Genomic DNA, 15,503 nt, shown 5'->3' on the forward strand with positions numbered 1-15,503 from the left:
CTTCTTATGTCCCAAAAGAATCGTCCGAGTCTGAAATAAAAATTCTATTAAGCAAGAAATATTATTAGAATCGGTATCAAATAAAATAATTAAATTAATAATAAACGCAATGTGTGAGATTAAATAAAAGTAACAAAATAAATTTCGGAATAAGAAGTTTATTTACAATAAATCTTTTTATCTTTTTATTATAAAATATCAATTTGAATTTTTACATGAAACATGATCTTTTATTATATTACTATTAAAAGTTATCTTATGAGTAAGATGATAAAATTGACATGCTCTTAAAAGCGTAAATTTTCAAAAATTCTAATTTATTTATCAATTTTTCAACTTTATAAATTACAAGACTTTAATAATTCTGAAAATAATAAATCATTACCTTTATGGCATAACAGAAATTAAGAAAAATTGTTAAGTCTTATAGTCATTATCTTACTCCACTTTTTCCTACTAATAATATCTTTTTATTTGAAATAGCGCGCTGTTCGTGGCGGATTCAAGAAAATCTGAGGAGAACGTTGAACGTAAAGTGAAACATAACGTGAAAATTAAATGAATTTTATATAAATTTTCCAAATAAAATTTTATTAAATGATAATCGCTCGTAGGAGATGCACATGCATTATGCCTCAGGGAAATCAGGCTAAAACGTGAAAAACATTGTAACGTTACGTTTATTGTCGCAGTTACTACGTAACATCATCGCGTATACGATGGGATGCGTATTTTTATAGGGTGTGCGATCGATCATGAAATTACGCCGTAAGAAATATCAGTTTATACGGACAGTTTAAGTCCCGCCTCGACTCCGCCACACGTCATCTTCTTCTCCTGATATTATGTAAAGTCGCGGGGACAGAAATATTATCTGTAAAAAAAAAAGAACATTGGCCACGCGACAAAATAAAAATCGTCTCGCAACCAATATCCGCTGCGAAAGAAAAAAAAAACCTGGGGCGGATAAAATATTAATAATTGACATTGAATTTGATTGATTAACGTAACGGTCGGGAAAAACTTCCAAGCAACGTATTACAAAAATAAAATACGAGTATGTTAATTGTAATTCGAGATTGTGAATTACAAAACAGATGAGGTATCGCTGTATATGATAAGGGAAAATATTTCCGCGGCGGAATGATTTAATTAAAATCAGCGTGGATAATTGCCACGACGTCATTTTCAATGTCTCTCTCTCTCTCTCTCTCTCTCTCTCTCTCTCTCTCTCTCTCTCTCTCTCTCTCTCTCTCTCTCTCTCTCTCTCTCTCTCTCTCTCTCTCTCTCTCTCTCTCTCTCTCTCTCTCTCTCTCTGTCTAAATCGCACAAAATATTGACGCCAGCGTTGCTGATCGAGCGGCGGGACGTTTGTTTCATTTTGATTAGTTATCCGATTCGATTTATCAATTCAGCGCGTTCAGGAAACAATGACGTACGTTAATGAGTTCGTCAACATTTCAACGTCCGGCCGTGCGGCAATTATTTCTAGGAGGACGAGCCGCGAAAGTTGCGGGTCGGTCCCCGGTTCGACGAGCGTGCGGTTTACAGCCTCTCCGTGTTTTCCCTAAATATACGATCGGTCGGCGGATAACGTCCCTGAATGGCACGCGGGGCACCCGCCGCCGAGATCGACCCTCTTTGCGCGCGACCCTCGTTTATCTGCGACACGACGGTGGTACACTTGCGTCGCATAATGGGATATCATGTAGGTCACACCCGACGAGACGTGTGTGCGTGTCGACGCAACGGCATTCGCAACGCGGCCCGCCGCGGCAGGCCGTCACGCAATAATAGGCGTCACACAGACCGGGGATTTAATATTATCCGACGACGAGGCGAGCGCCGCGCCGCCTCCCCCGTCTCTTCTCGCCGGTGATTCTCGAATTTCGATCCTCGCGCAGAAAAAAAAAATATCCGTCTATTAAGTCAAGACGAATATTCTCATACATAAATAAGAATATTAAAAAACTTGATAGATCGACAGTTGAACTCGATATATGCACGAGCGAGGAAGAGTTAAGGCGACAGTCAAAAGCGAGCTAAATAAAAGATCAAACAAATTTTTAAAGAATATTATCTTCTTAAAAATTGTTCTCTTGGTTTGATTGAATTTACATTGATGCAAGTGTTATTCTTGCTCAACTCAAGACTACGAATCTTCCATATGAAAATAATATTCTCACTTATTTACGAGAATATTGATACTCAATCAATATAAATTCAATATAAATTCAACCAAATCAAGATTTGATTTTTCTAAAATTTTTCTAAGAAGATTATAATATTCTTGCTTATATGTATATGAGAATATGTATATGATGTATAGTTTCTTGATTTAACACTAATTCTTTTTTCTATGTGAATTGACGCTGAACGAACAGCCGGAGAGCGTTTCCAATCGCGTTTCCGCGATTCTGACGGGATTAAAACCGACGGGATCCGATCGACCCGACAACGCGAACGGAGGAGGAGAAATTAATTTACCACGCTGGCTACAAACGAATTTAAAATTTATCTCGATCAGAAGGATCGAAGCTGTCACTTCTTTTCGCTTATATAACAGAAAGTTTGCGTCGCGATATCGAATCGCGTTATTGGACCAGGGAGACGTTACTTTCTTCAAATCGCGTCGGGAAACTTGAAATAAATAGAAACTCGAAACGACGAGGGATAAGATGCAACTTGGAAAAACTTAAATGGATGTCGAACGATTCTCCTCGCCGGACGCGTTCCTCCCACGAGATGACTTATGCAGAGAGCAAAATTAGATAATTATACAATGTTGTACAAACGCCAGGCGTTTTATGCGTCAACTGGTGTTTCTTGGAAAGCGTTCGCGACATACTCTCGGCGTTACACACGCGATCGCTATTTACTGCGAGGATGATGCATGTGTAACGCGTTCCCGGTTCGATTGGCGACGAGAGAGAGAGAGAGAGAGAGAGAGAGAGAGAGAGAGAAAGAGAAAGAGAGAGAAAAACAAGTCCCCGGGAGCCGCGTTAAATTCCGCTTTCCGCAGCATTCGCACCCGCAGAATGCGCGCGCGGCATGCAGACATCGTGGTTTATTCCCTATCTGATGAGCAGTCAATTCGTGAGAATGAGTCCTATCGACTGGTCTCTTGTTCGCGCGCTTTGCAATAATAGAGGAAAAGTTGGTCGAACTGTATCGACTTTCCGGAAAGCCGGTGCGAGCCGTGTATTTTAGTAGATGACGATACATTGTTACCGGGTATCCCCGCGAGTAAACATTATTTATCACTTCTAGCTGGCCCACTAATAAAGCATGATGATAAAATACGACGAACACCGCCTAAGTGGCGTCAAACATATCGATGACTTGATCGATTGAGTCTAATTTTGAGCAAAGTTTATTGTCAGAGCACTCCCAGGAAATATTATGACGTCTGGAAGTCATTTAAGAGACGTCTTAAAATTTCTAAGATAACTTGTAGACTGCTAGAAAGAAGATATTTATATATATATATATATAATCTTTAAGTCGTCTTAAGTGATTCTGATTCACGACATCTTTGACACTGTTTTAAGATGTCATGAAGAAATCTTAATTGGAATCGCTCTTTTAAAAGAATATAATCTCGATCGGTGTGATACAGTTTTAGTAGAAATATATCTGAGCGGAAAGAGAAGCTAAAAATTGCTTGGGAAATCAGAATATCAATAATTTTATATTGCTGCGGACGGAAAGAACAATTTTGCTGGAGTATCAAAAATATGACCAGATAGAAATATGAAAATAATTTTATTGAACCATTGGAATAATTAGGACATTCAAATTTATTGCTAGAATAACAATTGTTGCATTATTATCATCATGCTTTACATATATAATTATTTTTTGCCTGACAAAATTATTTTTAAATTTATATACAATTTTCAGATTATTAAAAATTGTGTACACATAACATTACAAAATAATGTTTTTATAATGAGAATCGCAAAGCATTGCAGAGTGATCGTCAAAAAATCCTTAAAATTTTAATTTATATATTCAACTTACAATTAGATATTATTTATTAAAATCACAATTAGATAAAATATAATAACGTTTATGATTTTCTATTTAATAAATTTTATTATTAGCAGAAAAAATAAATAAACTTATGTAAACATAATTAATAGAATAATTTTTTGATTTTTGGAACTTAAAAATTTTTTAGAGGCGATTTTTTATTGTGAACTTTTTTGTGTTTTTTATTCGTAAGAGAAAACTTACTTTTGCAAGAAGTTTCCTCAAGAACATTGCTATAAAGGATAAATTCTTACAATTTGCAGATTACAATTTACTTCACCTTTCAGATAAAGATTAAATTGAGTATAAAAGTCTTATGCCATTTAATGATTTTTGTAATATTATTAATAAGAAAAGAAATTAGGATCCACAAATGCATCTGCGCGAAGAAACAGCTCGGTATTACACATATTCATAACTACATAAAAAAAAATGTTCTTTTTTTTTCAGAAATTATTTTCACATGTAAATATGCTATATAAATATTGAAATAAAATATACATATAAATATTGAAATACAATTATAGTGTTAAACAAATATAATTCATGCATCAAACAAATATAATTTGTTTATATGAAGAAATTTAATATAATTCTACTAAGAAAAATATATTCTTGTTCAATAATCATTTCAAAAGAAAGAAATATTGGAGAAACAAAATATTATCTTTAAAAAAAGAATTATACTTTTCAAAAATTAAATTTAAATTATTTGTGTTGGGCTATATCTTCCTTTTAGAAATAGTTTTACATCATTGATTTAATTAATAATTGATTTAATTAAATTATTAAAAGTTTTTACAACGATTTATCGAATTAATCTTATTTCAAATAGCTTAATATCATTAGTGTCACTAATAATTAAAATTGTAATTAATATTTTATCAATTCTACTGCAGTAAAAAGAAAAATTTTTATATTGTTGGAAAAAAAACAATCTAATTTTATTTTTAAATTAAATTTTATTTTTAATATTCTCTATTGGACAAAATTAAAATCTTAATAATCGTTAAAATCTTTAATTTAATTCTTTTATGTACGATAAAAGAATTTATAATCTTAAATTTTTAAATACTTTAACACAATTAAATATCTTAAATTTATATTTATATTTTTATTATAATTGAATTGTACTTTTTATGTTAATTATAATTGTCATTACAATTACATTACAATTACAATTAAATTATGCTATTTCCATGATCCTTTGAAATGTCTGTAAAATTCATCTTTCTTTCACTCAACAGAATCAAATAAAGAACTAAATAAAAATTCATATTTTTTGATATTTCCAAAGAATCATTAAAATATATTTCTGTAAATTTGCAAATACTACAAGAAAAATCAAATTTTCGATTTGAAATTTTGCATTTTTTTAGGTAAAGTAACTATTAATTTTACTAATCATCGATAAAATCATCAGTGACTTTATTTAAAAGTTACAAAATTTAAATAAATTTTAAACCAAATTTAACAAGAAAATTTAGAATAAGACTCAAAAATGATATTGATATGTATGATCTCTCATTTAATTCTCTTAAAAAAAAAAAGGATAAATTAATAAAAAAAGATTACTATTTTTCAAATGTTTCTTTTTATTAACAAAAAATGGAGAATGAATAACTGAGAGGATGTTATTACGTTTATGCGATTCATTTATTATGGTTCCTTAATCCGTAGAAAATAATAATGACAATGTACATTTCTATATATCTTTCGCTCAACAAATAAGGTAATATGTATAATTACAATGTACGCGCCGCGCGCGGTCGCGAGTCTTCTATGAAAGAAAAGAAACTCATCTTTCTCTTTCCTTCCTTCCTTCCTTCCTTCCTTCCTTCCTTCCTTCGTTCCTTCCTTCCTTCCTTCCTTCCTTTCTTTCTTTTTCGGGCTACTCTCGGAGGAGACTCACAAAATATCGTGCTCCTCAATTCGTGCCCGAAATTCGTCTATAACAATGATCGTTAGGAGTGTCTCGCGTAGGGGATGCGATTTACGACTCTTCTTATATTCCGTGCTCTCACAAACGATTAATCCAAACGTACGAATTAACATCATTGTCCTAATGGCAGTGAGACAAAAATTCTGCCGATAACGAATGAGGGTTAAAGCGTTTGCTAAAGGGCTAAAGGAAAAGAAAAAAAAAAAAAAAGAAAAAAAAAAAAAAAAAAAAAAAAAGAAAAAATGAAAGAGAACGACATCGACGCTGGTTCGGGAAATAAATCGCGACGCAGAACTTCTGTTACGAATAGAAACTCTTCGAAAAAAAATTTCCTTATATATCCCAGAAGATATCCGTTCTCTTTTTTCCTTCATCGTCTCTTCCTCTTCCCTTCCCTTCTGAGAAAAACAAAGAAACGTTTCGAGTCGATCGCGTATCGACTCGTCGCGTATCGCAATCACAATACAAATCGCGAATAAAGAGAAAAAAATATCGAGTGGTAATTTTCCCTCGTGTGCATCTCGTAGAAAATATTCTCGAAATGGGCCGCTACAAACATGCAACAATATCGTTAACAAAGCATCCTTACGATTACACGATGAGTGAAGCTACGTCGGCGAATAATCTTCGAATAATGTCGCGCTTATTAAATAATAATTATATAATCATTTATAAGTCCTTGACCTTTCTGAAGCGATTTTTAAATTATATTAAAAGCAATTTCCATTATATTTTGTTCAACTTTAATGCGAATCAAGGAATCAATTATATATAATACAGATAATTACTTTTTAAAAATTTTAATCAAGAATCAAATAGTTCAAAAGAACATCCCTTTTTTTCTATTTATTGTTAATTAAAAATTGATTCAGTTATCAATTGCGATCAATCGTTTAGTGATATAAAAATTAATCAAATGCACCAATATTCTCTATTATTAACAATTAATTTTCTTATCAATTACTATCAATTGTTTCATAATTTCCAGTCAAATTTTAGATTCCGAATAAATCAAGCAATTATTAAATTATTAACTAACATTACGCATTCAATCCTGAATGTTTATCAGAAAAATTGCAATTTGGCAAATGCAGCGTTTATTTTTTTTTTTTTAATTATTTTTCTGATATAGAGGTATGTATGTATAGTAGTGTATATGTGTGTATAGGAAAATAAGATTAATATCTTCTTTCTTTGTAGAATCTACAAACAATTATACAATTTCTCCTTTTTTCAAAGAAAGGAAGATTTGATTCAACGAGGAGAGATTAATCGTTCAGAAATTTAGCAAAATAGCATATATTATAATTAAAAAAACAATAATTTAGATGGATATTAATTAAAATTAGCTTAACTATCATGCACTTTTAACCTCATACAATTAATTTGTTATCGTTAAATGAACAATAAATAATCAATTTATAAATAATTTTTCTTGCGTTCTGCGTGTCTAATCTATATCGTATTCGAGTAATTTCCTTTAGAAAAAAAATCAATGACCTGTACAATCTATGTATTTGTCTTTGCGGTACGTAATTTTCATTGCTATATACAACACAATGCAAAGTCATTTCTAATTTTCCAGAGCTCATCCGACAAACGTACCTGACAAATTTTCTCTTTATTATTACTTGCAAATAATTCGCATACCAAATAATCGAGATTGAACACGAGTAACGGCCCATTCGACAAAATGAGAGTTTTAACTAAATCTCGACATACAATGAACAAAGGTGTCGCATAACTCTTACTTCATACAGAGCTCCTTTCAAACTTCTGCGATATCACATTTCAGATTTTGAAAACTTCAATAATTTCTACCGTGAGTGTTCTAACAATATGAGGAATATCCACAACGGATATCAAATTGGAAATGAAGTAATATCGTTTTGTAATAATTTTCTTGAACAGCGAAGATTAATCTCGATTGTATTATCACTTAGGACTATTTTTATTCCTGAAACTTTTGAAAAGGCAATACCACTTCCTTTCCAATTTGATAAGAAGCAAAACTCGTATTTTACATTTTTCCATGTATTGAATTAGAAAAAAATATGATATTTTTATACTTGATATGGAATAAAATTGCGTTTCAATTTACATCGATCAAATTTCAAATAACGCGAGTTTCACTTCTCTAATCCTCGCGCATCGTACTTTCGTTCGCGAACAAAAGTGATGTGGAACAGATGGCAATGTCTTATGCACAAGGGTCATTTCGACTCCTCATTTGCAATGGACATTCGAATTCTAATGGCGTGTAATATAGCGAAAACGATGTGCCGCGCGAATGAGACCCTCTTCCTTATAATATTTTACTACAGTATCGTGTGACCGGTGTATTCCGTATACAATGATATATGCAATGCGATGCCTGCCTGCAACTCGCATCGAAAGACATTGTAATACACCGAAATACAGAATATATATATAATATAAATTTCTTATAATATATATATATATATATATATATATATATAAGCAATATTTACAAGGTTTTCCACATGATATTTTTGACCCTTTGTTCGAGAATAGCGATTATAATATAATGCTAACTAATATTTAGCTAAATTTTTTTCTTTTAATCAGTTAGATAATTATTATACATAGTATAAGTATAGGGATCTCCTCCTCCTTCGTCCTTCTCCGTTTTGGAGTACCACGCAGAAAGTAACGATAATAAGAATTATCTTACGAAATGATTCGCTACTGAGAGACAATTTGAGATACAGTTTGTAAGAGTTAACTCGAATACGCTTATATCTCACGAAATACGAGATCGATACAATCTGTTGCATATACGGTATAGTTCATCAGGAGACAACTATCTAAAGGAAAAGAAATGCGAAAAGAAATAGAATTTTTGAAAATTCTGTAACTCGATATACTTCTTCATCATAGATGATACTTTAAATTTCGAAAAATAACAGATACACTCAATTTGGCTCCAATAAAATCAATAAGAATTATCTATTTAGAGTACGCTAAAGCACTTTATCAATCTCTATGGAATTGTGTACAACGTTTGGATAAGTATTCACGTACTATAGCTCTGATTTGTACGATATTTTACTCTACAGGAAAAACATGTACTCGATCTAAAAATTCTTCCATCTACACGTTTTTTTTCTCGTTTACGATATCTCGATAGGCCCTCAGAGATTCGTTGTTATTAGAAGAATAAGATATTACTAGAAGATTTAAATAACGAAGATTACAAGAGAGGAAAAGACAGGGAGAAAGATAGATGAAAGAGCGAATGAGAAAGATAAGGAAATAGTGATACTAGCTCTAACACTAAATCAAGTTTCATCGTGAAAATTATCTTCAAGTTCGATATGAACTCGCTGTCACATGTCGTAGGACGAGGAGGCCTAACTTGTCCTGGATGATCTTCAGTTTTTAATTATATTTAAAAAGATAGTCTATATATCGTAATGAAATTGATATTACACGCGCGTCATGACGATGGGGGCATGTCGAGGGAGGCGGAAGGAATTATAGCTGTTAAGAGTGCGTTAGATCGATGGTGCGCGTCTCGTTGCCGAGAATCAAGCGTAATCTTTTCATGGGCGGCGGCGGTGGATCGAGATTCAACTCGCGTGACTTCTTATGCCGTCTTTCGCGGTCTCTGCTCTTATGCTTCTTCCGGCGTTTGCGTCTCTCTAATCCCTCGACGCGCAACACCTCGTATTCAGGCTCGTAACTATCCTCGCTTAGACCGCTGGTGCCGGACTCAACGATGTCGTCCAGCACTGGCGATCGCTTCATGCGCAACGTCAACTTTAATCGACCGCCGGTTCTCTCCGGCGTCACCGGGCAAACTCGACAATCGCTCGAACTGCTTGTTCGCCATTGGCACTCGGACGGGGTTGATTTTCGCGTACTGCCATTATTTTCGTAGGCTGTCAATCTGAAAGAAATCCCTTCGATTTAATTTCAACTTGACTTAAGAAAGATCTTATCAAAATACAGTATCTTAAAATACTAGAAACTCTTAATTCACATCAATATTTTAAACAATGAAAATAATTTTTTAATGCAATGAAAACGTATTCATCACATACTTACCGTTCCAAGCTCACTTCAACATCACAGTTTATTTTAGACTGAACACCGCTGTTGGATTCTGTGCCGTGTTCGCTTTGGGACACAGTTGGAGGCCACGGTTCCTCCGGAACCAACACCGGTGGTTCGGCTTTATTGTACTCGTCATTGCATTGCACCTCTTGCACAGGCGACACGGTAATCGAGGCGTGACGGGAGTCGTGTTTGCCGCGTCTGATTATGGATAATATGCCGATATCCTCTAAATTGCTCTCCTTCTCACTGAACTCGTAGATATCGCCCTGGATACCCGAGTCGTCGTCGGCTTCCCCTATCTCGGCTGTCGCCGATCTCTGTCGATCCCTTCTCTGGCTTTTGATAGATTTGTTCTTGCTTTTTCCCTTGCTATGACTCTTTAAATCATCCTGAACACCTTCTGTCAACATCCCATATTTCGACTTGGCGCTTGAAAGTCTCTTCTGTGATTTACGAGACGATTTCGAAGATGTGTCTGAAGCGTGATCTTTCCGTCTAGATGTTGATTTCTTCATTGATGCAGAATCGTGATTGTCGTCTAAATTTCTATGGCCGGTTAGATCGCTATTATAATTCATAGTGTCTACGTTATTGAAGATCGCTGTGTTATTTCCATCCGTAATATTTATTCTGGAGTCCCTCTCCGTCGCGCATAACATCGCCATTCTGGATCTGATGCCAGTATCGATGCTCGCGACACACGCGTCACTTTTCGTCACAATGTTCTTCTCTTCTTCCCCAAGATTTGAAACTGTATCATTATAACACTTTAACACGTTCTTGGTATCATCTTTCGCCTCTACGATTCCTTCAGAGTTTAGTTCACAAAACTCGACACTGTCCGAGCGACCCGTTGCCAACATGATCGGACTTTCGCAACCTTCACTTTCCACTTCCTTCTCCATAGCGTACTTCCGCACTGCAATTACCTTCGTAGAATTTATATCGCAACATTCGTCATCTGATCGGGAGCTCGTCTCATGTAAGATATCGTTCTCTTGGAATTCAGATTGCAACGTTTTCTTTTCTTCGACTGGCAACGAATCGTCGTCCTCGAACTCGCAAGACGACTCTTCGTTTGGCGTCTTACGATCATTTCGTTCGTCCGTCGAGGAGAGTCGTTTACCGTGGGATCTGGAACGTTTGTTAACGCTACTTGTCCGCTCAACGGTATCGCAAAGATTGTTCTCGTTTTCCTTATGCCGCACGGGCGATAAAGAATGATGATAGTCCCTCGAGTGACAATCCGTGTCCTCGGGAATCAATTCCGCGGTATGTAAGCGTGATACATGAGCTTGAGAACTGGAACTTAATCGGATTGAATCACAGGCGTTTGTACTATAATGTCCTTTTTTGTAATTGGAAGAATTAACGTTATCTATTGCCTCAGGATCGACTTCCGCGGTGAGATTCGGTATTCCCCGTTCGTCTTCCGCCGAGTCGCCATCACCGTTCAACTCCCCGGTATCTTCCACCTCCGTCAATCGCAGCGGACAGGCATTTTCGTTCGATTCCTCCGCCGTGGTACACCGTGGTTGTTCCACGCAGAAATCGCGGTCTGCCTCCGATGCGTTTGGCAGATGATGTTTTTGTAATCGCGAATATAAACTTTCCTTATGCACTGGTACTCTGTCAGAGTCATCCTTTCGATGACCTATATCCACTACTTCCGTATCTTTCACAACGGGATTGTTGAGACAGGGTGATGCAGATTTCATACCGACTTTTCCTTTCTTCGACTCCGTTCTCTTGTGAAGTCTACAGAATCAAAAAACATAGAATCGGTTTAAAATTAAACATGTGTAAAAGTGAAACATAATCGCACACAACATAAGAATCAAATAAATTACCTAGACGCTCTGAGCGATTGAGTATTCTTCATGACACTTCCGTCACCAGTACTGCCGTCAAACTTGCACATTTGTTTGTTCCGGAGACTCCTCGTGACAGAAGTCGCGATCGCAGAGGGATGTGGTCGAGTCTGCAGCATATTCTCGCCGTTGTTGATTGTCGGCTGCTGCTGATTGATATCAGAAAAACGGCAGCCTTGCGCAATCAGCAGTTCTGCGTCATATTTGGTGAGCCCTTTGCGTCGCAGCTCCTTCATACTGAGAGACTGAGGCGCGACTGCCGCATTTCCAACCAGAACTGCATTTCTTTCGGTGAGAGCAGTATCAGCTTGCTGTTTGTTTCTATTTAATGGCTGCTGTCGATGTTTAGTTCGATTGATTCGATTATCTGTTTCTCTCAGACGATAACCTATAAAAACGGAAAAGTAGATGAGTGATGAACGTTAGTATTTTTTTTTTCTTGTAAATAAATCTTCAGCATACCAGACGACAGTTCTTCGCCCGGTTTTTGACTCGCGAAAGCGCCGGTTCCTCGCCTCTCGCAAGTCTCACATTCACAGTAACAATTGCCATCGCCGAAGAAATCTTCCCCATAGAAACATGTGATTTCCTCGCCCACCTCGATATCACGCAACACCTTGACACATGCTGTGTCTCGTCCCGTCGCCACAAACTGCAAAGTTAACATTCTTGAGTTTATATAATAATTCTTACGCAATCACGTTTAAATTTCAAATGTTCATATTATTACTTACCTTACAGTTCGCTCTACAATCATGGTTTATATATGCGGCTGGTCCTAACCACAATTGAGCGCAATTCTTTCGACAACTAAACATCACAGAGAAGTCATTTTTCCCAGGATGCAACAACGCAGCTTCCTCCTAAAAATATTAAAAAAATAAAGATGTGTATTAAAATAAAGAAAAAAAAAATAGAAATAATGAAAATACTACTCGATAAAATTTTCCTTTTTTTATATGTTTTGCAAACTCCTTTTTCACCTTTTCACTAAGTTCTGCTATGCAACCGACCAGGCAGGAAATTTTATCATGCTTCATCCATTTCCGAGTGGCACAGATTTTAGCACCCTTTTGTCCCTCTAGGCTGTATCTATAGCATGGCTCTATGGCAAAGCCGGAATCCTTATCGAAAACTCGCAGGTATCGTTTGATCTGTAAGAAAGGAAAGAACTATTACATACATTTAAAAATTGTTTGTATAGTGATAAAAGATCTTTGTAAATGAAACAATTTAATTTCAAAATGAGATCACATATGATCACATATTATTGTACATCTATAACTTACGTGATTTTCTAAATTGATCTGCTGTTGTTTGGATTTTGTATGGGGAAGCCGTGCACCCCAATCTCCACCCATTAATTTCTTGTATGTTTTCTCATAATTTTGAGTTTGAATAAATTCACAAATAATTTTCCGGAGTTCTTCTTTGTTTGCCTTCAATGGTCTGTACCTGTTGGATAAAAAAGAATTTTAGTAAGTAGTTGCATATAACTTGTGAAGTGATGCGTCAATTAAATCAAATGATTCCGACAATACCTAATGTTCATTTTATGTGTGGTAAATCCTAGATAGGGATCCAGTACGAGGGACGTTGCCAAGTCATCATTGTCAGAGAGCTCTTTGGGTGTCATTCCACATCCTCCACCTCCACTGTTGGGTTGCATCTTTGCACCCACTGTGCCACCTAACCTTCGCTCCTGCTTTCTTACTGCAGTTGCTGAGGTCTGAATCGACAAGCAGTAATCCACCACCATTCTGCGACGCTGACTTTCACTGAAAAAGACAGACACGACAAAATAGAATGATGATAAGAAGATAAAGAGCGCTCAGAGAAAGATAAGGCGCTTCTCTTTAATTAATCGCGTTAAACAGATTTGTTCCCCACGCGTATTTAGGTTAATGCATTTCATTAGAGGTTAATATACCCCAGCGCAACTCTATCGAGACTTCAGGTTTGGCGAGTTTGCACGTTGCATCGCTATTATTCCACGCAGCTCCTCGAAGCGACCAAGCTGATCAATCGGAAGAACACCATCGTGGTCGTGCTCCAGTCGAGGCCTCCGGATGACTCCAGATTCACGAGCAGAGGACGCAAATGAAACACGATCCAGAACGCTACGCGTTCGATTGCACAGCATTGTCTAATGTTGCCTCGAGCGACGGCTCTATCCCAGAGAGATCTAGCGACGTTTCTCAAAGAGACATCGCTCCGCGCCGTCCGATAACATCGCGCCTCTCCCAGCGTAAAGATCTCAGCTGTTACTCAGGTGTCAGAGACACCCCGCTCGGAAGACCCCCTCCCTCCCTCTCCCACCTCTCGAGCGCACACGCCCGACTCCGGGAGGGCGAATAATCCGAACAGGCTGAACCTGAACCTGAAATCGAAGCCGAGGACGAGCCAAGCCCATCGAAACGAGCCAAGCCCATCGAAACGAGCCAAGAAACTTGCCAAGATAGAGGGGGCGCGGGGAGGAAGGAGAGGGGAGGGAAACGTGCGGCGTGCCCGAGTCCGCGAGTCGCGGGGAGGATTTTCGCTGTCTCCCGTCCCCGATCCCGTGGGATGCGGCGTCGCCTCACCTCACGATCGGGGGGCATCGGGGAACTGTCCCCTCCTGTCGAGAATCAGCGCCACGGAGACAGCGAGACGGGACGGAGCAGCAGCCTCGTCGGGTCCCTTCGTATCGACCGGGCGGCCTATAGGTGGTCTATAGGCGCGCGTCGACATAACGGTTCTCTCCCTCCCGGAGGAGGAGGCCGACTCTCGTCGCGGCGTCGTTCCTCGGCGACAGCGACGGCGAGCGTCCGCGAGAGCACTAGGCCCTAATGGCGGAGGCGGAAGAAGGTGCCAGGCATGCCAGGCCGATGTTCCTTTTTTCTTTTAGGAATACACAATTTATATATATATAATTGTGTATGTATATATATATATATATATACACACACACACACACACACACGCACACATATCATGCATATATGTGTACATACATGTATGTATATGCGTAATACATAGGCGCGCCAGCTCACATACCATATACACACACACACACACACACACACACACACACACATATACCAGGGTGGGTATCGTCGTTGCCGTCGGCGATGACGCGCTACTTACCGCGAGGATGCTCTCCCGAGAACGGACCTCTCGCATCTTGCGGTCGGTCGGGCGCCGAAAGCTAGAGCGGTGCGCCGACGTGCCTCGCGCGTCGCGGCGGAGACGCGCTCGCGGTAGCTATCATGGCTGGGCAGTATCCGAACGTGGAGGCTCGGGAGGATCGCCACGGCACAGCGACGGGGCACAGCGCGAACACGACACGGGACAGCACGGCACGGCACGGCACGGCACAGAACCGAACGACGACACACAGCGCGATGGAACGCGACGCGACGCGACGCGACCCACAACGCACACTTTCCTTCTACTCCGAGACTGCCGTGTGCGTAAGCAACGTCGAATATGCGTTCGCACAGTGCCCACACTCTCGTACGTGCCCTCTCGCGATTCGGCGACAATGAACGACAACGACGACGACAGCGACGGCGGCGGCAGCGGCGACGACA

At 38.0% G+C, this 15,503-nt stretch overlaps 1 protein-coding gene across 3 annotated transcripts; it reads right to left on the bottom strand.

The window, feature by feature from the left end:
- Positions 1–5,669: 5,669 nt before the first annotated feature.
- Hmt4-20 (Histone methyltransferase 4-20) lies at positions 5,670–15,502 on the bottom strand. Of its 3 annotated transcripts, XM_089079027.1 has the most exons (10): positions 15,058–15,197; positions 14,514–14,811; positions 13,473–13,709; positions 13,221–13,386; positions 12,915–13,085; positions 12,666–12,794; positions 12,394–12,583; positions 11,911–12,319; positions 10,049–11,818; positions 5,670–9,890 (listed from the first exon to the last, which is right to left on the bottom strand). In XM_089079027.1, exons 3-10 carry the CDS (start codon positions 13,688–13,690, stop codon positions 9,485–9,487), a joined length of 3,459 nt encoding a protein of 1,152 aa, XP_088935153.1. In that variant the 5' UTR covers positions 13,691–13,709; positions 14,514–14,811; positions 15,058–15,197; the 3' UTR covers positions 5,670–9,484. The 3 variants fall into 3 exon arrangements, with proteins under 3 accessions (XP_088935153.1, XP_011637594.2, XP_088935159.1); XM_011639292.3 differs by lacking the exon at positions 14,514–14,811 and having other exon boundaries at positions 15,058–15,502; XM_089079033.1 differs by lacking the exons at positions 14,514–14,811; positions 15,058–15,197 and adding an exon at positions 13,862–14,507.
- Between the last annotated feature and the right edge of the window lies 1 nt (position 15,503).

Source organism: Pogonomyrmex barbatus, unplaced genomic scaffold (assembly GCF_055798465.1).
Source record: "Pogonomyrmex barbatus isolate J1 unplaced genomic scaffold, ASM5579846v1 scaffold1, whole genome shotgun sequence".
Classification (NCBI taxonomy): Eukaryota; Metazoa; Arthropoda; class Insecta; order Hymenoptera; family Formicidae; genus Pogonomyrmex; species Pogonomyrmex barbatus.

Bases quoted from the DNA above. Each gene is read 5' to 3' on its own strand.
- Hmt4-20 (XM_011639292.3), bottom strand. From the start codon at position 13,690: ATGGTGGTGGATTACTGCTTGTCGATTCAGACCTCAGCAACTGCAGTA. The intron at 13,387-13,472 runs GTATTGTCGGAA...TTTATCCAACAG, and splicing joins ACACATAAAATGAACATTAG to GTACAGACCATTGAAGGCAA. The intron at 12,584-12,665 runs GTAAGTAATAAT...TTAACTTTGCAG, and splicing joins ATTGTAGAGCGAACTGTAAG to TTTGTGGCGACGGGACGAGA.